The sequence below is a fragment of the Manduca sexta genome, chromosome 6 (assembly GCF_014839805.1).
Source record: "Manduca sexta isolate Smith_Timp_Sample1 chromosome 6, JHU_Msex_v1.0, whole genome shotgun sequence".
In the NCBI taxonomy this organism is placed as follows: domain Eukaryota; kingdom Metazoa; phylum Arthropoda; class Insecta; order Lepidoptera; family Sphingidae; genus Manduca; species Manduca sexta.
Genome location: NC_051120.1, coordinates 508,827 through 530,827, shown reverse-complemented (window position 1 = coordinate 530,827; position 22,001 = coordinate 508,827). Strand labels below are relative to the sequence as shown.

The 22,001-nt window shown below is 38.7% G+C and overlaps 3 protein-coding genes across 3 annotated transcripts; 1 reads left to right on the top strand and 2 right to left on the bottom strand.

The window, feature by feature from the left end:
* Positions 1–7,237: 7,237 nt before the first annotated feature.
* On the top strand, positions 7,238–11,702 carry LOC119193782 (EH domain-containing protein 3-like; the record flags this gene model as incomplete). Its single annotated transcript, XM_037447501.1, has 2 exons — positions 7,238–7,430; positions 9,112–11,702. Coding segments are annotated over 2 exons (396 nt in total), but the record flags the coding sequence as incomplete, so codon positions are not given.
* A 416-nt stretch (positions 11,703–12,118) lies between these two features.
* LOC115440928 (small glutamine-rich tetratricopeptide repeat-containing protein beta) lies at positions 12,119–13,689 on the bottom strand. Its single transcript, XM_030165446.2, has one exon. It carries the CDS (start codon positions 13,551–13,553, stop codon positions 12,669–12,671), a length of 885 nt encoding a protein of 294 aa, XP_030021306.1. The 5' UTR covers positions 13,554–13,689; the 3' UTR covers positions 12,119–12,668.
* A 4,130-nt stretch (positions 13,690–17,819) lies between these two features.
* LOC119193775 (actin-related protein 10-like) lies at positions 17,820–18,602 on the bottom strand (the record flags this gene model as incomplete). The annotated part of the gene is given in 2 exon segments (XM_037447488.1): positions 17,820–18,378; positions 18,474–18,602. A coding segment is annotated over 1 exon segment (129 nt), but the record flags the coding sequence as incomplete, so codon positions are not given.
* Positions 18,603–22,001: the final 3,399 nt, after the last annotated feature.

Genomic DNA, 22,001 nt, shown 5'->3' with positions numbered 1-22,001 from the left:
TTTATACATTTTTATAACCATGGCGCGACAAATTGATATTTACTCTCAAACTATAATGTAGGTATTACAAGCCTTAAACTAATTCATGTTTTTATTTACGTTAGTAAAATGATAATTTTAAACTATTACCAGCTTATAAACATTTCATACGAAAAACATCGAGGATTAAGAGAAGAGTGCTGGCACCATTATTAAACAAAGCAACGTGTTTGCAGTCTGCTTTCTAGGTTTATCAAAACTATAGATAATACTCGCACTCGCTAGTGTTTAATGTGAGCCCATAATCTGCACCGATGCCCCATTGTCACGTACGCGTAGTATGTTCATTATACGTAAAAATATACTTTGTGAAAACCATCCTTTCACTCGTATTTACCGAAAATCAAATGTGTTGATATTTTATGGCAATCTTTACCCATGTTTGACTTTATTTATTCGTATAGATTACTGTCTACATTTGTGTGCATGTTTTGATATGTAACCAAAATTAATATTCTATCGTCTTGTTTACATCGGGCTATTAAATCCTGTTTATGTTGATTCGTTATATGTTTTAAGTACTATTCGATTATTTATATGGTAAATGGTTATTGTAAGTACATATGTAGATACCTACTGTACTCCATCTTTGATTATAATTAATTGCAATTATAATTAAGTACATATCTGTAATGTAATTTATACGCGCGAGATGCACATTAATATATTATATTAAAGTAGGAGTATCAATTATTGCGATGAATAATGAATGCTATTTCCGTGACTGGTAGTTTCACTTTTGATTGAAACTCCTCGGTTTATTATGTGCAGTTTTATATACCAGTGCGAGAAAGTGAGTGCACCGCACCCGACGATCGGTATAGTCTATCTTAGTACTACTACCTGGGCAAGATTTAATGTGCAATATTGAAAACTATCAACTGATTGCGCGTGTTTAAGTTATAATTACCTATATTGACGTGTTGTTTTATCGCCCAACATGCCGAGCGTCATTAAATTGTCACATGTATTATCATATTATATCCGTTAGCTTACCAATTTGTTTGGAAAGAACTAGGACGATGAAGGTGCACCGGTGGATCTCTAATTTGTATCTACCATAAACATCATATGGAAGCCTGTCGCCATATATGCTAAATAATATTCTCCGAGTCGAAACCTAGTCCAAATACCCCAAATGAAATCAAATCTAACATATTCTGTTCATAACCTAGGAATGCATCCACTAGACTAATGAGAACGAAGGCACGGCGACATCCATTATCGTATCATAATTTATAATCCCTCGTATATCGGAACGGTTATTTTTAGTCCGTATATGTAACCACGATTAATGCTTTATGTAAAGTAATAGTAATTAACGGGAACAGTTCACGTATCCCTGAGACCCAATGTATGTAGTGTTAACATCGCGGCTGTCGGCTCAGAGCACTCGCGGAGACAAGTGATTTACGCGCCACCATTACAATATATTGCCAGTGATTAGTGGAGTAACTCTATCCGTGCAATGCAGCGAGGACAGGGCCGCGAGAGGGCAGTAGGACAGGGCGGGGATGGGTCAGGTAACGTTTGTTGAAATATTCAGTTTGTTATCGCAATTGTAACACTGTTTTACTTTATAAAGTATTGTGTCTGCCAATACAACCTATGTATTTCAGTCGAATATTCTGGGTTTTCGATGACGTCTGCGATATCTATGATACTGTGTGAGGCAGATATCAGCGTGATTTGTATTTTGCGCCGTCTTAGTTTGGAATGGCATTTCTAGTCTCATAGATAGTCTCACTATTTGATGCCAGTTATTTTGATCATATATCGGGATACGATATTTCGTACTCCAACATTTCAAGTAGTCTTACAACTTTCTTGTTACTCGCAACAGCTTCTCGTAAGTTTACTGCTGTCTTATAAACCTCCAGTCCGATGGAGCCTTGGAATGAAATTTATTGCAGTCGGATACTTGATTGCAATTCTAATTAATTATGTTTGTTAGTTTAGGATGTATGAAGCAATCTCTTGATTGCATATGTTAAGTTTTATCCATCTCCTGCATTAGGTGTCATAGACACGCTGCCGTGTGTTATTAGCCTATAAATATGCCACTTATTAGCCTATAAATATGCCGCTCGATATCTTCTCTTCAAAATCCTATAATTAAGAATGTTATCACACTGGTCCAGTGGAAGTTAGTTGACTGGGATTGGGAGTGGAACGGACTACGAAGGTCCGTAAGTTCAAAACCCAAGGGCACGCACCTTTTGATATTTCTAAAGTGATGTAGTATAATTATTGCTTGCTTATCGGTGAAAGACAAAAGCGTGAGAAAGCGTGCTTACTGACGTGAAGACTGCCAACCTGCACTAGCCTACTGTGGTGGACTCAAACCTAAAACTCTTTCCGTACTACAGAAGGGCCGTGCCCAGCAGTGGGACAGTACATAATACAGGGTTGATAATATTGTAATTGGTAGAGTTTCTTCTGTTAAACGCCAAGCTTTCATCGCTTGTAGTCCTACAGGCCAGACTAGCTTCTTGAAGACAGATACAACTGCAATCACCTCAGACTGTTGTGTTAATAAAAAAATGAGCCGGTGACCGCGGCCGGCGCTGAATCGATACCGCTTCAATATTAATTGTAATGTTGCAATAAAGGTGACCTACAACACGACGCAGTGCGGTGCGGCGTGCACAACAAAGTGTGACAATGTGTGCAAGTACAACTAAACGGACGAGATGTACGCACGTTACTCATTCATAAAGATCCTTTACCTACGCCCTTATGGTTATTGTAGAAAGTTACTTCATTACGTAATACCTAATAAGTAGTTAGTTAAATAACAATCGCAGCTAGATGGTGCTTTATTAAAATGTACGCGACCTCGGTGCGGCGTGAAGAAAAAAAAAGGAGAATAGTTCTATCAAGGATCTACGAACGGGCAGATTTTTCAATCCAATACGATTTCTACTTTATGGTTTTTATTTATTTATGAGCATAAAATACACAGTACACTCCAGTTGATATATCTATGAGGCGAATTGCAATAAACAGTTAATAATGATCACATAACTGACTGGCATGTGCACTTCCTGGAGCGGTGCGTATAAATAGTCGCCACGTGCGCCGGCGCACCGCCCTCGCCGCGACCGGCGCCGCGCCACTCTCCTACAACGATATGACTATTTGTTCACATTAATTCTTTTTTAATTGTTTCCTTCCGTTGTAACACTTTCAGATGTTAGGTTTATTTTTATCTGTTCCTAGTTCTGTAGTAAAACTGACATATTTTTTAAATGGAACCTCATGAAATTTATCGGCGGGAACCGGTATTGCAGATTCATTAATATTCGAACTACCATCGCAATTATCAATAATCGCAATAGCTATGGGACAGTAGCCAACTGGTAAATGAGACTGCGGGTTCGATCCCGCGTTGATATTAAAGATTTGCCGGACTTATACTTAGGTACCTAATTTGGGTCGGTTTCGTTTTTGGTTATTTTTTGTTTGTCTTTAAGACGTTATGTCTGCCTATTGAGGATAAGTCCTGTGAGTGTTTTACGAGTCCGTCACCCGTACCTAATATCTCCGTCACAAACCTCATATCTTATTGCGGGACTGTGTATGTACCTGTTGCATATATTTGATATGTATCTTCCCACATTGAAGGTTTAGGATGTATTATTAAAAATGCACTCATAGATTGGTGATAGATAAAATAGTGCATTAGAAGCATCGATCATGTCTACTTAGTAGACTTTACTATTAGCGCAAGTTGCGACTAAAGTCTAGTTCCGCTGAAGTTAATTACAGCGGGCCAGGCGTCCTGCTCCGTGCGTGTATACCACCTCCCCTAGCCCCTGTACAGTGTGCATCTGTTACGCAAACTTTCGATGCTTCGATGACTTTACTTTTTATACAATCAATTATTTCAAATCGATGACCTACAATTTTAATACAAATCCTTGTAGATAATTTGTATAGATATAAATAAAAAACGTTCTCTTATGGTCCATTGGGCGGTGAAATGAACGACCTTCTCCGCATTGTCTAAGACACAGATAGCTGCGCGCGCACAATAACTAACAGAAGGCTCACTGCAAATGTCTATTGTTTACGTGAGGGCTGTATTATAGCAATAATTTGTGCATCTAGTGACTAATTTAAATTTTATAACATTAGTCATCAAATGTAGCATACTAACAATAATACATAATCAATTACATGCATAAAATAGTAATCGAAAGGTTTTAGAAAAAAACTAATTATTACATCAACAATCTCGTACTATCTTGACCTCATTCTAAGAAACATGTTTTGTATAGTGTGTATAATAAACCAGGAACTCCAAAGGTCCTAATTTATCGTAATGCGAGGATTAACGCTGCGGCTCTTTGCATCGCAGTCGGCTCATCTCCACTACACCATGGTCACTACATGATGATACATTTGTAAATAATGCATACAAATAAAAACTAGTCAGAAGTAACGCTTTTTAGCCCAGACTTAACGGTAATTATTCGTGAAATTAAACTGTTATTAGTTGTAAACCGATTTCGCAATGACTCAGTGTCGACGTAAACAAACTTGTTATGCAATGAAGGAAGTTTGTGTTCGTCACGTTGTAGGGGCTGTGTGCGCGGATCAAGGCTACTGCAGCAGCCCGTGCTGTGGCCCAGCGGTCTTTAGATACAGCGTACTAATAACAACCGTATGTGTAAGGATATATAGTAGAGATTCTATTGTGGAAGAAGCTTCTTCAATACCGCAAACGTGTGCGCTGAACCTTATGCTTTATCGCTGCCTGTGAATGAAGTGCAAGGTGAAATCTGTGTGTCGCCGTTAGCAGAATACTGAACACTGAACACTACATAACGGGATTGTTTGTACGCACGTACACGTACTAATGCTGTTTTGGACTGTTTATTCTAGCTACAATATACAGAATTACGGATATTCAGTACTTTAACCCAAATAAAGGTTTATTATACTTATTATGGCAAATAATAATTGCTTAGATTAAATATTGTCTGGATCTATAAAGGTTTACGCCTTAATATTATTTTGTCGGTAAAATCTTCACAAGAAACATATTTTTTCACATTTGTCTGGTTTTGTAATGATTTATTACATCAATTGCGATCGTTTTTGTTGCAGTACAATATAAAGGTCATCCCAATTTGTTATTTATAAAAGAACATAAAATTTTTATGATTGATGCATCATCACAAAGGCTACGTTTGTCTAAGAACTTTGCATCGCTGTTCAATTGTTTGATGGAGCTAACTGCCTCGTCAGTTGAATATGAGCCGATGCTTGCTGACGATGCAATATACAATGCAGCGATACTGTACGGAAAGCAGTGGACTGCGAACATACGTGACATTACAAAGCGATGATTTTGTGAACTCTCCTTGTACGTGTGTCTTCACAGCGTGTCTTATAGCCAGAAATACTATGCATACTTATTTATTAAAATATATTTCAACATTTACCCATAGCATGAGTGAAACATAAGTACTGGTTTGATTAAGTGCTGGTTAGGCTCGCCTTCCGCTTTGTGTTGTACCGCCGAGTGACATTCCCACAACACGTTTGTTCCGCCACACGCCGAGCCCAGCAAAAACCGGCTTTAGCTATTTAGATTTCCTCAATACGCGAGATTCGGAAGTGGGCCCATTGTTGAAGTCTGAGACGCGACGCTGTGATCGGGTCAGCAATCGGACATATTTACTGGTGACTCGTGAGCCATCGACATTTGTTACCGCTTTATTTTCAGTGTACTTCGTAATATTCGCCGTGTGTGCAAAATTTTGTGCGGTTTATTATCATTTGCAGTATCTTTTTTAATATACTTTAGCTAGATAAATAATTTGGTAGGCAGATAATTTATTACTTACATAAAATGTAAAATGAATAATAATGCAATAAAGACTTCACATGTATGAAGGGTCATTGATAAATTACGTCATACGAACTCCTTAATTTTTTGACCCTTCCTTGTCACAGGTGATGACATTCGCGGTCCTCTACCTCACCCACTATGTGACGTAACACTAATATTTTGCGATTTTACACTCAGAGCTGAATAATTGAAAACAGCAGTTGCATTTAGATCTGACTTGCTTTTTTTTTAATAAAATTAACATCCAATCGCGGCGGGCAGAATTTGGTTCAAAGGTACCCCACAAATGACCCAGTGGTACGCCGAGCCGTTCGAGCGAATGAGAATTTGCCAATAAAACAAAGTAAATCTTATACATATATAAGTATTTGCATCAGGCTATATAGCCTGAGATAAAATATTTTTGTAAGTTTACTGTTTACTTCAGTATTTTTTTTTCTATACACAAGAACTCAAGATTTTAACATGTGACATCACGAAACTTATAACCCCCCATTCTTTTGTCACGTGTCACACTTTTTTTACCCTTCCCCCCGGTTTAACGTGTGACGTAATTTAAGAATATCCCCAAATGATTATTGAAAGTATAACTTTAATTAATGATTCGGTATTACAAAATGTAACTACAGCCAAATTAACTAAGTAACTGAATCCGTTTGTGCAACAGACTTGTGAGACACGGCCCAAGGCCGCAGCTAACTGATTTCTAATGGAAGTTCTTACTTGACAAAATCCATGTGGCAGGCAAAATGCACGTCATATTAATTAATTGTTGTAGCTGCATCACGCCATTGCGTAATAATTGAAAAAAAAATAACCTCATGAATATTTTCAAACCGTTTGAAAGCGTATTTGTTAAACAATACATTCAGATGTCTATTCTGACAGTAAGGGGCGGTCGCCACCTCCGTGACCTCTGCGAGACCTCGGCAACGGTTAAAAGCGCGCCGCGACTCGCGACCCGTTTGGAAATGCACAAATTAATATTCAATTGTTTAACAAATCCGAATTGTACAACGGTATTACCGATGATTATAATATTGAACGTCTTAACTATGTATTGTGATAGTACTCAACGACTTGGCTTACTATATCTACTATTTTTTATTTGAATATTTATAATTGCTAAGATTAACAATAACTATTGTTTAAACCACAGTACAGTGCCTTAGTGTGAGCATTTCTAGTTATGAATTGCATTAAATACCAATCACATTAAACTAAAAGTTTTTACGCAGGTAATAATGCTTCAGAATTCCGATTACTCCAAGAACCTTAATATCTAACCCGTCTTGGATGTTCTGTCATTGTGTTAGTATGTTCGCAATAATTTAACGTGAAACTACAACGTTTCCAGGTGGCGCGTTCGAAGGCGTGGAAGACCAGGTGTCGCCGTTCGGGTACGGGCGCGGCGAGGGTGTGGACGCCGGCCACGGCGACCCTGAGTGGATCTGCAGCAAGGAGAAGCCACACTACGACGAGATCTTCAAGACGCTCAACCCCATCGACGGGAAAGTGACCGGCGCCGGTACGAACCCCGCACACACACTCGCACACACACCACACCTCGTGCTCGACACCGCTTTGCAGGCGCTGCTCTCTTCCAGTCACAACTGTCAATTACTAACCGAGCTCTGCATGACGATCGAAAAGGACGACAATAACGAGCGCCATGAAGATTTCAATAAAATATCTGACGCTCTGTCCGTATCCGCGAAGAGCTGTCACGTCATCGCGCAGTTTCTTATGAACACTACTAGTGATAGGATGTCGCACGCCGTCTCTATTCATAGCCTTAACGATACCTTAGCTATTGACGCCCCGAGCACCAGCGCATACATAGTGAATGATGATAGCCTAGATGATCATTCTGATCGCGCGCATTTACATAGACCCGATAATTCTGATAGTGCTCATCACACATCTACAGTGGATACTTCGTTTGACAAATTCGATTCTATTGCAGAAGACAGTGATTTGGAATCTGATGATTTCAAGGAAGAACGACATGATAATGTAGACGTGAAAGTAAATAGTAGTATAAAAAGCTTCTTCAGTCCGATGTTCTATTCAGTTAAAGTATTCATTCTTTTAGTTTTAAATGTAGTTACTCTACTGATAACAGCTCAATTCTTGTTCGTATCAATGGTGTATGCTATAACGGGGAATACTGTTATAGAGTTCTGTGTAGAAAAGACGCCTTCTACTTGGTTGGACAAGGCTAAATCTGCTGCCTTCGGGCCGGAGGATGAGACGGTGCGCATAGAGTCCGTCGTGGAGTTGTTCTTCAAAGACAACGTCATTAACATATTGAAGTACATTATTCGGTCCCTCAGTATAGACTCAAGCGCGACATAGTTCTAGAAAATGGCATAACGTTTTGACTGTAAAACTTTCTAGTCATCTTTGTGTTATAGTTATATTCAATTATTTTGATTCCTTTGCATACTAATTCGCATTATTATTTGATTTTTACTAACCATACTTAATACACTACCACTTACCTACTATACTTAAAGACCCATCTCCAAAAGCAAATCAAGTATAAAAGAACCAACCCTTCCGGAACTACATGCTTTGGGGTCAATTCTCAGTCAAAGGCTTTAATTTTGTATGAAGAGAAATGCTTGTCCAAATGTCTGAATATTAATCACGACACAATAAAATGCTGGACCCTTGAGTAAAACTGACGCCAATTTTTAAAGTCGGTGTGGTATGTTAATTGCTTTACTCACTATATGTCTCTTGGCACTCTTGAATATTTAATACTAATGTTAAGAATAACATAACTACACTCATGTCGACTATAAAAATTGGTTTCGGCTGTAGACCCTATTCATAACATTCCCTGATGTTAGTTTTTTATTCACTGTTTTAGTTCAAAATTTTAAGTATGTATTGGCAACTAAGCTTAATATATTTTATTAAATTACTTATTGCTTTGCTAATTTTTTTTGCGTAATATTTACTCTTTTAGTTCTTACTGTTCTCTTTAATAAGCTTGCATCATAATCCCTATAAAAGACAAAATGCATTTGTACATTCCTCTCTTGAAAGGTCGGTAAGGCCACGATTCCCATACTACTAAATATTTGTATGGGTGATCGGTCATCGTAGGCGGCCAACCTTCCTTGTATTGAAGTCGTGGGTGGAGAGGTCCGAGGTGCAACGTGTAGGAGTCTCGTGCTGACGTACGATTTTTTCAACAGCGGCCAAGACGGAGATGGTGAAGTCGAAGCTGCCCAACTCGGTGCTCGGCAAGATCTGGAAGCTATCGGACATCGACAAGGACGGGTTCCTCGACGAGGAGGAGTTCGCGCTCGCCATGCACCTCATCAAGGTGAAGACCAACGGGCACGACCTGCCCCCCGAGCTGCCCTCCCATCTGGTGCCGCCCTCCAAGCGCAACTGAGAGCTGCCGCTGCACCTCCACCACTGCCCCTCCCGCCCGCCGCCCGCCGCCCCGCGCCGCGTCACCTGCGCCCGCGCACGCATTGTACTGGTTTCGATCACAAATCAGTACACATGGTGTGCCCCCGGTTACTCACGGTTTCGTATTTGTTTCGCTGCGGCTCGTACCGAAGCCCCGGCTCCGGACCTCGCCTCCCCCCTCTCTTCACACACTTCCTGTGATTAGTAGTGGAGTAGTCTGCTTTGTAGCACTTACGACTCGCGTGTGCGGGGTTGCCACCGGTTGAATTGTCAATAACTATGGATTCGGTTTCCTAAGAACCAAGTATATAAAAATGCTGAGATAAAATTTTATATTTGAATATTTTATCTATGAGTGGCAGCTCTATGCATGTAGTCTGTTATTTGTAAACTTTGTGGAGACCAAAGTGGGTGCATGTTGTCTAATCGCGAATCAGCAGTCGCCGGTCGCTGAGGACGACCTTCTTTACAAATCAACCAAACCGACCGATTAATTACATAACTGGTTGGCGACACCGTAGGCCGCTTGTGAAAACTATTACAATAGGATTTACATAATTATTCGGAAAGTGCGCGCTTCTATATAAATTGGAAAGTTTGTCGTAAATATTTGAGAGTTTAGTGTGAATGTTTAATAACGCTGAGTGGGAGAGGGCGGCGCAGGGCGACGTCTTGTACCAAATTGTCACGAGTGTAGTTCTCGTCTGAGATGAAATGGCGTCCAACAATCACTAACGATTTAATACTAGCTTTATTTAATTGGTGTCAAAGGAGGGCTATTATTAAAAAAAAACTAAAATCAGCATTTAAGGTTTTACCTGTATCAAAGTATTTCGCCTGAGTATTGTGCTGGACTCGGGAACATGACGTCATTTCAACTCGGACGACGTTGTCTGTACAACACTATACAAAGTGCTACTGCGTTACTGCGGCTAATGTTTTAAGCATTTTATATTGAAATTGTTTTTCGGGGCGTTCGAAATGTTTATATAAAGACGTATTTATAAAATTGTTAATATTGTTCAAAATTGTAGTGCGTTCAGCTGCATCCAATGAATTAGCTTTATTTTTTACTTAATGTACTGTTATATTCAACTGAGAGCGTAACCGCGACCGCAACAACTTCATACCGCTTTTGTCATGTACCGCGAACAACAAAATTAACTTTCAGTCAATTCAAAATTAATATTGTGTATAGTCCTAATATCAACGTGTACCGACCTTTGGCCAGAATATTAACCTTTTTTTTTATTTCGGCAAATAATTAGCAATGTAACTATGCATACAGCATTGTGACATAATATTATATAATGTTGTTTTCGGTAGCGCCGTGAAGTTGCCTGCGAGTCGGTAGAGTGAAGTGTAATGGCGGCCGCCGGTCGCCGTTGTGTTGTCAGTTGTGTCGCGCGGTATGCAGCGACGTCGCGAGACCGCAGTATAAATTATTGTTAAACAAACGTTTATGATTATTTTAAGTACATCTATTGTTTGTTGCTCTTAGTTATGATACGATTATTTAATTCATCTTAAGGTTTCATTATTTAACACCTCTTCAACATTTTATTTTTGTTTTAGAGTTATTTACATGTCGCCTGTAACGATAACAGATGTTTTATTTTGCATAATCATTTAAAAATATTTTTCTATTTATTATCAAATTTAATAATGTTTAAATTCGTTTATTCGTTCCTATTAGTGATGATTGCGATCATACAAACATTATTATAAGTTTTATAAAGGCAATACTTACCGTGTATGATTTAGATTCATGTCAATAAGTGCTTTCATTCGCTTTTTTACTGCATTTATTTGTTAGTTGAAGTTCGGTGCCTTCGCTGCGTGTATCAGCTTGTGTGCTGGTGCTCAACATCATTGGTAAGGAGTGAGGAGTGAGGATGTAAGGCCGACACCGTCAGTGTTCCCGCGCTTCCACCGTCACGTCACTACACCTACTTATGTCTAGACAGTATCACACAAAAATATTAAAGGGAGTGTTATATGCACTAACTGGTATGGCCATGAGGTGTCAGATAGCATACGTAACATCTGAACTGTATGCGTGGTATGGTGCGGGAACACCGGCCGGGGAATGTCGAATATAACAACATTTTCGCGTGGGTTTGTGTAAATACATGGTGTTTATATCGATATTGGTGTCGCCAGCCCGCGCGTGTTACCGCGTGTTGTCGCGTGTTACCGCGTGTTGCCGCGTGTTACTGCGTGTTGCCGCGTGTTACCGCGCGAGGACGCGACGCGGGTGGCGCCACGAGTTTTTACATTTTGCTACTATGTGTACATAAAGATATGTAAATTGATTACAATTATCGTAAATTATACATAGTGTGTAATAAATAGTTAAGAAAGCACATTATGGTTGTTTCATTTTCTCATGTTTATGATTATATATTAAAATGGACCTCACAATGGGCATTGCATACCACATTAATAGTACGTTACACAACAAACAAAGCTAAAAGCAGTTCATTGTTAATTGGACATAACATTATTTATTATCATAAATGATTCATACTAAAATTTGTTTTCACAAGAATTATTCATAAATAATTAGCAATATTAATGAGAGTATAATAAATAATATTATTATGTACTGCAGAACAATGAGTGCATGTTTTTAGAGAAGTACTTAGTAATCAGATCCCCACTATGGGATGGAATTATTTTTAATTAATTCTTTCAAATTAAAACTGATAACTACTTGTGTCATTTGACTACCGATTCATGTGAATATGTAAGCATATCAAGATGCTTTAATAAAAAATTGAGTTATTTAAATAAATTTATTAACAGTACCAATATTTTGAAACCTTAACTAAGAATAATTTGGATCCAATAGAGGCACCCTCTGTCACTCCCTTCTTAACAATATCATACATTACATATTTATAAAAGAAAATTACAATTTATAATATACCACTTTTTATGGTTACTAGTGATCATACTTTTCAATGGACATTCTATGAATATACATAAATGCACAAAGCTTCATGAAACATTCAGAATCCACAAGTTAGCTAACTCATAACAGTACAAACAGCTGCGTGAAGGAAACCATTACAAACTACAAATAGTAGTGAGATAAAAAGCCAACCCATACAAGTTTAATGTGATTTGGATTCATTGCACGGCAAAACAACTGTAGTGTATAGTGAACAATGATTATAAATATTTCAACTGAAAACGGCACTTTAAATTTTCATTAATACTAACATACATAATTTATCTTTCAGCTTAAGCAGTAGTCCTTCAGAGAACCGATGATCAGCAGACACACCTTCCACGTATCATAATTACATAGTCTAACACAGCACACGGCTCATTGTGCGGGCGGCGGGGGATTGCCGCCGGGCCCCGGGGGTCGCACCTGTCTCCGTAGCTGCTCCACCAGATCAGGGTTGGCGGCCTGCATGTGTTGTGCCAGCGCCTGACCCACCTCCAGCAGCGCGTCCATGCTGCCCGGAGCTGCCGCGCCCGCGCCTGTGCCGCCCGCTGTGTTGTTCATGAGGTTGGAGATCAAGTTCTGCATGTTGTGGTCGGCGAGCATCTCAGTGGCCATGTTTAGCAGTGCGGGGTTCTGCAGCAAACTGCCGAGGTCCATCGGGCCTCGCTCGCCGCGCTGCGTCAGTCGCTCGTCGGTGAGCTGCAGGTTCTGTCGGTAGGACTCGTTGTCGGGCTCGAGCTGCGTGGCGCGGGCGTAAGCTGCGCGCGCCTCACGGTGTCGCTCCAACGCGGTGAATGCTAGCCCGAGGCGGCCGTACGCCTTGCTGTAGTCAGGCTGCAGCGCGAGCGCAGCAGTGCAATCGGCGACGGTCGCCTCATGTTCGTTCAGCTTGAAGTGTGCGGCGGCACGGTTGCAGAAGTACACGGCGTTGCGCGGGTCGAGCTGGATGGCACTCGTGTACTTTTCTAGCGCCTCGCGGTACCGCTCGGTCTTCATGAGCTCGTTGCCCTCGTTCTTAAGTTTCTCGGCCTGTTCGCGGGTGGCGGCGGGTGGAGGCGCGCCGCCGCGCTGCTGCCGCACCAGCTGCAGCAGGTCGAGTCCGAGCGCCGCGTCGTCGGGCCCGAGCTCGAACGCGGTCTCGATGCACTGCACGCCAACCTCGACGCTCTCGCGCGAGTCCACGCTGAGCGCCTCGCTCTCGAGCTGTTGTTTTAGGAAATTTACGATACTCGCTGCCACGATCTTTATTTCGTTCGACATAATGGTGATGTTACGTGTTAATAAGTAATATCTATTGACGAACTTCTATTATTTTTAGATCTTTATCGACGAAATGATTAGGATAATGTGACAGTCCAATGTTACATCAAAATGACATTGTCATGATAATCCGAATGTTGCCATGTTATTTATTTTGTTTCATCTATATATAAGTATCTACAGATGTCGCAACAAATTACTCGGTCTCATCGAGTGCTCCTGATCTATCCCGGCGGGCTATAAAAAATATATTCACATGTTACGAAATTTACTCAATATTTTTTTATGGACATACTTTGTTTTTATTTATACGTCTAGTATAACCTAATCGCCCCTCCATATAATTATTTTTAACACAATGAGTGGACGTTAGAGGAAAATTATTTTTATTTACGTAATGACTATAAACAAAAACTCCTTTTCGTAAACTTAATTATTCCAATATGTCCTAGCCTTTTTAACTTCTTGAGGCTTCTTCATTCAAAATGTGATTCCGGATATTTAAGGCCCGCCGCCATATATGATACAGCTATGGATGCATACAGCCAAAAAAATAAATTGGATTGGATTTCAATAAATGAATTAAGACTTCTACATGGTTATCGCACCAAAGCACATGGTCTAAATTTAAATGGTGCCAGCGACAATTTGTACATATACTACGTTCATTGCGGGTCGGACTCAGATGTATAGGTTATGCCTCAGAACAAGAACAAGCATAGAAGTAACACTATGACATTTGAGTGTACTCTGTCTTTGACAGCAAGAAATTTAATTGTGTTGCGATCCCTTCTGATATCTTATCGATATCGATAGATACTTTGTCTATCGGCTATGGTAAATTCACAGACCTGCTAAAATAAACACTTTTCGGTCAGTCAACTACAAACCGTTGCAAATTGCTATTTTAGATAAAGGCTAAAAAAGATATCAATATCCTGATTTGGTATTCAAGTACCAAAAGAAGTCTGGATATATAAAAGCACTCGTTAAGAAGCTGTTAAATTACAATAAACTATAGAACTACCGGCTTTCTCAGAGCTAAATTTTGTCTAATTTTCATTTGCTATTTACAGCAGTTTGATGCCTTCCGAAACGTCATTCAAACAAAAATGGTCAAGCATTTAGATTATTAAATTAAGAAAATGTTAGAAATTTCGGAAGGATTGGAAACCGCTGTAAGTAACAAACAAGAAATCGGCCGGAATTTCGTTTAGGAGAAAGCCAGTACGCCTTCTGTTCTTTTCTGACTTTCTTAGGGATTAAAAGATACCCAAGAGGTGTGATTTGACAGAAGCTACTTAAATGGGACAGTAAAATTAAAACACAGCGGTATCATTCATGTCACATATGTTTGATAACTTATTTCAATGTTAATAAAACTTTGTCGAAATGCTTAGAGCAAACACGGTGCTGTTTTTCCAATGCCAATTGGGACGAGCTATGGCAACGATCCATTTTGCCTCATAGCATCATCTGTGGGGAATCTGCAATGAAACACATTGTATGAAACACACTATGAAAATTAGATACTTTCCTTAACCCCCAGCCTTCGCGCACGGTTTCCAAGTGGCTTTTACCACTACACCATCGTATATTGAAAGTAAAAGGCAATTTATGCAAAATAGTAAACTACAATATACTAACATCTATGTTATCGACAGAATATGCAGCACAACACTATTGAACACGACTACGTAAATTGGTAAAAATGAAAAATACTTAATTACTGTATCGAATGGCCAACAGCAGATTATAATATGACTACAGCATAATAAAGATTAATTAATAATACTTTTTGCACTTATGTACAGGCTTTAAGCAAATATATTAGGTTTTTTGTTTACTCACCGATGGAAGCTGATGATTTCAGTTTCATTTTCTTTACGAGAAGAATGAGATTTACACCCCACAATAACGGCGGCCATTGCTTGTTCGTAGGGCTATATTATACTTAAACAGGACTGTGTATTTATTAAAATTAACAACAAAAATATTACAAAACATGTAGCCACTTTTGAAAAGCACGCGCTGAAGTATAACGTAACTAAATTGTGTGGGCGCGTTTGTGACATTGTTTTGAGGTTGGCAAGTTGGAACTTTTGACATTTTATTTGCTTTTTAATTCGGCATCATAAAGAGGACCAAAGGTAACCATTTGATAATTTTAAAGTGTACGCAAGCCGACTTTAGCAACATAATATTTGTCTCGTTCTTTTCAACGGTTTTGGCCTATTTGAAAAAAAAGGATAAGTATATGAGGGTAATTTAGATTCCTTCTATGCTTGTTCTTGTTCTGAGGGTTATGCACTTATTCACGGATGACTGGCTATCGGTTATTTTTATTGTTTTAAGGTGGTAGCTCAAGGTCCATTTTCATACATTTTGTTTCGGCTTTAATCTGGGTAACTAAACAAGTATTGGCAAGTAAAGAATTTAAATTCACGTCTAGTTAGTGATTAGTTCTCGCAGTTGAAGAAAAACGTAAAAATAATTAATAATCATGGATATTTCGGCCTTTAAAATTTAATATGACGAAATTTTAAAGGCAGAAATATCCATGATTATTAATTATTTTTACATTTTCTTCAACTGCGAGAACTAATCACTAACTAGACGTGAATTTAAATTCTTTACTTGCCAATACTTGTTTAGTTACCCAGATTAAAGCCGAAACAAAATGTATGAAAATGGACCTTGAGCTACCACCTTAAGGCATTAAATACTAGTTCTTAGGGCCCATTATAGTAAACTGAATTGATTGATTTATTCCTTCCTAATCGATTATCGGCCACGACAGCCAATTTAAACATATCAGCCAATTAACTACGGAGGACGTATTATAGGGCACAATTTTGTACGCAACATACAGGAGCTCTCTCTGTCCCTACATTTAGTCCGGGGTGAGATGGCATTGACCGGAGAGAGATCAAGCGCAAGCAACACGGCTTTACATATATCCCGAGGCACAGATGTATCACACCGCCAACTCCCTTACTCCGAGCTGCAACTGAGTAATTTTTTAAGATAGAAAAATCCAGTCAGTTCTTTTGGTCCGACCCGGGATTCGAATCCCGGACCTCAGCGCGGTAGTTTTACTCGTACAGTGTACAATTACAACTATGCCAGTGAGGCAATCATATGTAATTATGAAATGTATGGGAGTAAGGATCGATATCGCTCTTCTTAACACTGATTGGACTTCTACTTGATTTTGTGGAAGCTTAGTTTTAGAATCTTTATTAGAACGAAGTCCGAACTTATACTGTGAAAATCTGATCTTTCCTAAGGGTTATAATTTTTATAGAGATGCTTTCCCCTATTTTTAAGCTTACACTGAGATAATTGAAAGATGATTAAATTATCACAGAAAGTAGCTTTTAGTATAACCTATTTAAAGTATAAAATGCCGGTATCTTATATGAGACATGAGATGCCGGTGTCATAATATAATAATATTGAAAAAATATATTTTCGAGACTCCAACCAACTCATCAAAACAACAACATAGCCGAATACGCCTTACCAGAGGCAGATTAGTGCATTGGGGCACAGCTTGTTGAGTGACACAATCATGAGAGCACAGACTAATCAAATATGTATTATATGTAATGCCACTAATGAAGACTCGTCCCACCACTTTTTGAGCGAGGGTGTCCCAAATACCAACACCGATCAACACAAATAATAAAATTGATGTAAACCATCTTTTTGCATCAATCGTTACGATCTTTCGTGATTAGCCTATTTATCATAGTAAGCGATTAAGGAAATATTGATGTTATTATCTATAGACTACTTTTATTTTAAATAAAAGTAGTCCACAGACATTGCTATTGTTTACTTCAGTAGATCACCATGTTCTTCACTGCTTGAAAAAAAGTCCAAGCTGAACATGAAAAAGCAATCAGGCAGGCAGACATTTTCATTACTTGCGGGTATTTTTTTTCGTGCTATATAAATAGAAAAGGAAATAAGTGGGGATCGGGAGGTGCAAGTTATTTTTTTTCAGGTCTATGTGATAATGTAAACATTTAAGGATTGACGTCCACCCTACGCGACGGACCAACCCGAGCTGAGCGGTGGTCAGCAAGGCAATGCAAAATCAGCCTTTAACATAGTAAAAAAATAATTATTGTTTTTTTCAACTGTTCGTCTTATAAGTTACCCAGAATATTATCATAATTATTTCTTGCATAAATAAAAGGTTTAAAATTAAAACAAATTGAAATATGTGAAATTCTTAGAATTATTAAATTAAATAAATACAAGTATATATTAAATATATTTTGTCGTTTATATTATATTTTATCTTATTAATCTGAATATAATATTCGAAAGCAAGCTGCAGTTGAAATAAAACAGCGATAGGGCTCAGCAACATGCCAGCCCTTGCTACACCCATTTTGGCTCACTCCTCAACATCAAGCACAAAATGCATCATATTCAAAGACAATACTGATCTGAACACACTACCCTTATCGGGTTATATTGTATGTTTAGTAAATGAATCTGTGCCAATACCTACATGGATAGAAGAGTATACAAGTGTTAAATGAGTGTGGTTCATATGTCCGGGTGCTGGTGGTGTTGGTGGTGTTGGTGGTGCGGGTGGTCGGGTGGCGTGTTGTCGAGCAGACACACCCAGTCGCGCAGGCGCCGCTCGCGCGCGAACACGTCGCGGGTGAGCGCGCGCCCCCCTCCCGCGTCCCCGGCGCCCCCCACGCCGCCCGCGCCCCCCGCCGCCGAGCCGCCCGCCCATGCGCACGAGTTGCCCGGCGTCGGGCTCGCGTGGAACTTGAACGTGCGCACGTGCAGCCGCGTACTGCAACAGAACATGCATCCATTCAGACATTTGCTCGGCTGCCGTCGATCGATATCCGAAGCTAGACCCTTCATTAAATATTATGTAACACATACTCATACGGGGGTTGAGTGATCAAGTATCGGAGTTCTTGCGCTAGCCGTGCCTTCAGTCCAAGGCAGCTCCGCCGTGCCGCCCGTCACCAGGATATTCTCCGCTAACGCTCTTCGAGTGTCGATGGGGCACTGCAATTAAGAAAAAAATCATTTAGGGGTAAAAAATAAAGCTGCTCCTACACACACACGCGTCACGAGATACCACTGCGAATGTTCTTAACAAATTATAAAAGTAACATGCATTTCATCAAGGCAAATCCTAGTTTTGAGTCCAACATGTATAGAGAAATCAAATCTTTACATTTTTTAGGGCTGTGGAGCTCAAAAGGAATTTTTATAGGATCACTTTGTGCGTTTGGCTGTTAAGACCTTTTTCTATACTCTACCACCAGCACATCTTATCAGGCGCATGCCTTATTTAAAGCTCATGAAATATATAAAGTGATTGAAGTATACAAAGGCGCATAAGAATATAAGCCGTCGAAAGTATACTGATATATCGCCTGTCCCTATTAACAATGTAGGATATGACATTTTACGGATTTTCGTTTTATTGCATTAAATACCCTAAAAAAGTATTTTCTTTCAGTAGATTTAAGAAAAAGTTAAATTTTCCTCATAGTTTCTGATATAGCCACGTTAACAAAGTCGTATAAGACACGACTGTCCGTTAACAATGCTCTATGTTGACTACTGACATTTTTAGCGGGGTGCGAGGGGAGAATTCGCCCGCGGTTGTGCCAGTACGCATTATGTTGCAGGGGCTTATACACGTCGCGTGTTAGTTTTGTACTAATTCGTATTATTTAGAGTTTTTAAATTAAATGTCAACCAAAATGACGAGTAGATCAGCCCGTTTAATAAAACTTGCGACTAAAAAATTTAAAGAGCAATTTAGAGCCAGCCAGAAGGACATTGATGAAAATATTATGTCATCTAATCTAGATGAACAAGAAGAAACAGGTAAATTATTTACTATATATATTTATAAAACTTGCCTTTTCGAATAAATAGTAAAAAATTATAGTGATTTCATTATAATATTATAGCATATTAATTAGTAAATGAAATATATTTAGCTGTCCACTTAAAATTGTATGTTGTACCACATGCGACATTGTTCATTGGCTTTTGTAATACGAAGTATGTCAGTAGTACCACATCCGACTTTTTTGTTAGTTTTAATATATGTCCAAATTGTGGGATGTTGCACTTCCCACATTGTTAACCGTCATTTGTAAAATAAAAAATGACGATAGTACCATATACGACTTTCTTGTTAGTTTTAATATAAATACAACTTGTCGTATGTGGTACTTTCAACATTGTTAATGACATATATCACAAAACTGTTAGTGGCATATGGTACATGCTGCTTTGTTAAACGATAAATGATATATTTTAGGAGGCGGTTGTGGGACTAAAAAATATATTTGTTAATATTGCTATACCAAAATACAATTGTGGGGTTCTTTTTTGCCTGCACTGCTTTTTTTTTCTAGGGTTCTGTTAACATTACATTATATTTACGCTGATGCACCTACTAAATTTTTTTACAAAAATAGCTATACTACTTATTTTATTTATTGCTTCTAGTATTAATTATTATTTCTTTTTTAGCTAATCGAGAATCCCCAGTGCCAAATAATAGTGAATTAATTCAGCTGCAAGAAATGCTTGGAGATGTAATTGATGAGAAGTACATCTTTGATCACGAGAATGATGAACCTATTGCATCTACATCTACTATTTATTTAACGCCATCAGACAATCTTACTTGTGAACATGATATTTAAGATAAGACTCCTATGCCATCGCCACATTCACATCAAACCTTCGATGACACTTTCTGCGTAACGTTTAATGAAGATGAAAACCCGCCAATCTTAACTAGCCATGACTTGTATGGAAACCTACCTACACCTTCTATGACTTCCATTATAAGTGTTGATACACCTACCTCAGCTAAAAGTGTGCAAACTCGCCAGTCTAGTTTTAAAAATGATAAAGGTAAGAAAAGATTACAGCATACAGAAAATTGGATGGTAAATAAGAGAAAGACTTTAAAGAATCATGGAAAGGGCTATACTAATCATCGAGGGAAAAAAGTACACGAAAAGAAGTTGAAAGAAGCATGTAATGAAAAATGTCGTTTGAAATGTTCCACGAAATTTGATGAAAGACAGCGCATTAAGGTTTTTGAAAAGTTTTGGAAACTCGGTGACCGTCAACGGCAATGGCAATTCGTCATTCGATACACGGAAAAAATACCGAAACGCCGTCAAACAACTGAGGTCACTAAACATGATCGGCAAAATACATTTCGATATTTTCTTCCTAATGAACACAAACAAAAAACAAAAGTATGCAAGAGTATGTTTTTAAATACAATATCTTCGGGAGAGCGCATTGTATCTACGGCATGGAAAAAGTATGATGGAGAAATGAATGTAGCTGAAGATAAACGTGGAAAATATGAGCACAAGAAAAAGGTAATAGATGATGATATGATAAGGAGCGTGTGTGACCATGTTAAATCATTTCCCTTGGTGGAATCCCACTATATTCGACAGAATTCGAAAAAACTATACTTGGAAGGAGTGAAAAGTGTATCGCGTATGTTTTCCTTGTATTGCGAATGGTTTGACAGTGAAAAATATGTTAGCAAAGCGTTAACTAAAAGACAATATCGCGATGTACTTAATGCCAATTTTAACATTGGCTTTCATAAGCCTAAAAAAGATCTCTGCGATATCTGTCACGTTTATAATAATAAAAGCATTCCGACGGAAGAAGAAAAATCTGCCTTTTTGAAGCACCAAGCTGCAAAAAAAGTTGCGCGTCATCTAAAACAGCTGGATAAAACTGAAGCTCAGTCAAATAAAGAGATTGTTGCAGCCACCTTCGACTTTGAAAAGGTTTTAATTACACCACATGGAGATGTGAGTATATTTTACTATAAAAGAAAATTGTCTACACTTAACTTCACTTTATATGAGTTAGCTACAAAAGAAGCCACTTGCTTTATGTGGCACGAGGCAATCGCAAAACGTGGCGCAAATGAAGTCTCTAGTTGCCTGTATCAATTTATAAAACAAAAAGCTTTACATAGTGGAGTAAAGTCATTCAGGTTTTGGTCTGATAACTGCACTGGGCAGAACAGAAATCGTATAGTGTTTGCTCTTTACCTTCTAGCTGCGAAAGAATTTGGGGTGACAATTACCCATAGGTTTATGGAAAAGGGTCATACCCAGAACGAGGGAGATAGTGTTCATTCCACTATTGAGCGTGCTAGCGAGCGAAAGCTCATTTATGTACCAGAAGAATGGTATTGTCTCGTTCGTTGGGCTAAAGTAGAAGGTAATCCTTATATAGTGAAAGAGATGAGAACTTCCGATATATTTGATTTTAAGTCTTTGTTGGCAAATAAAAATTGGACAAAAAACACAGATAATGAAAAAATACAATGGACTCGAATACGAGAGGTTACAGTACATGCACAGCACTATGATAGGATTGAATATAAAT

What these genes read in the sequence shown, in the direction of transcription:
- LOC115440928 (XM_030165446.2), bottom strand. Translation starts at nt 13,553, where the DNA reads ATGTCGAACGAAATAAAGATCGTGGCAGCGAGTATCGTAAATTTCCTA.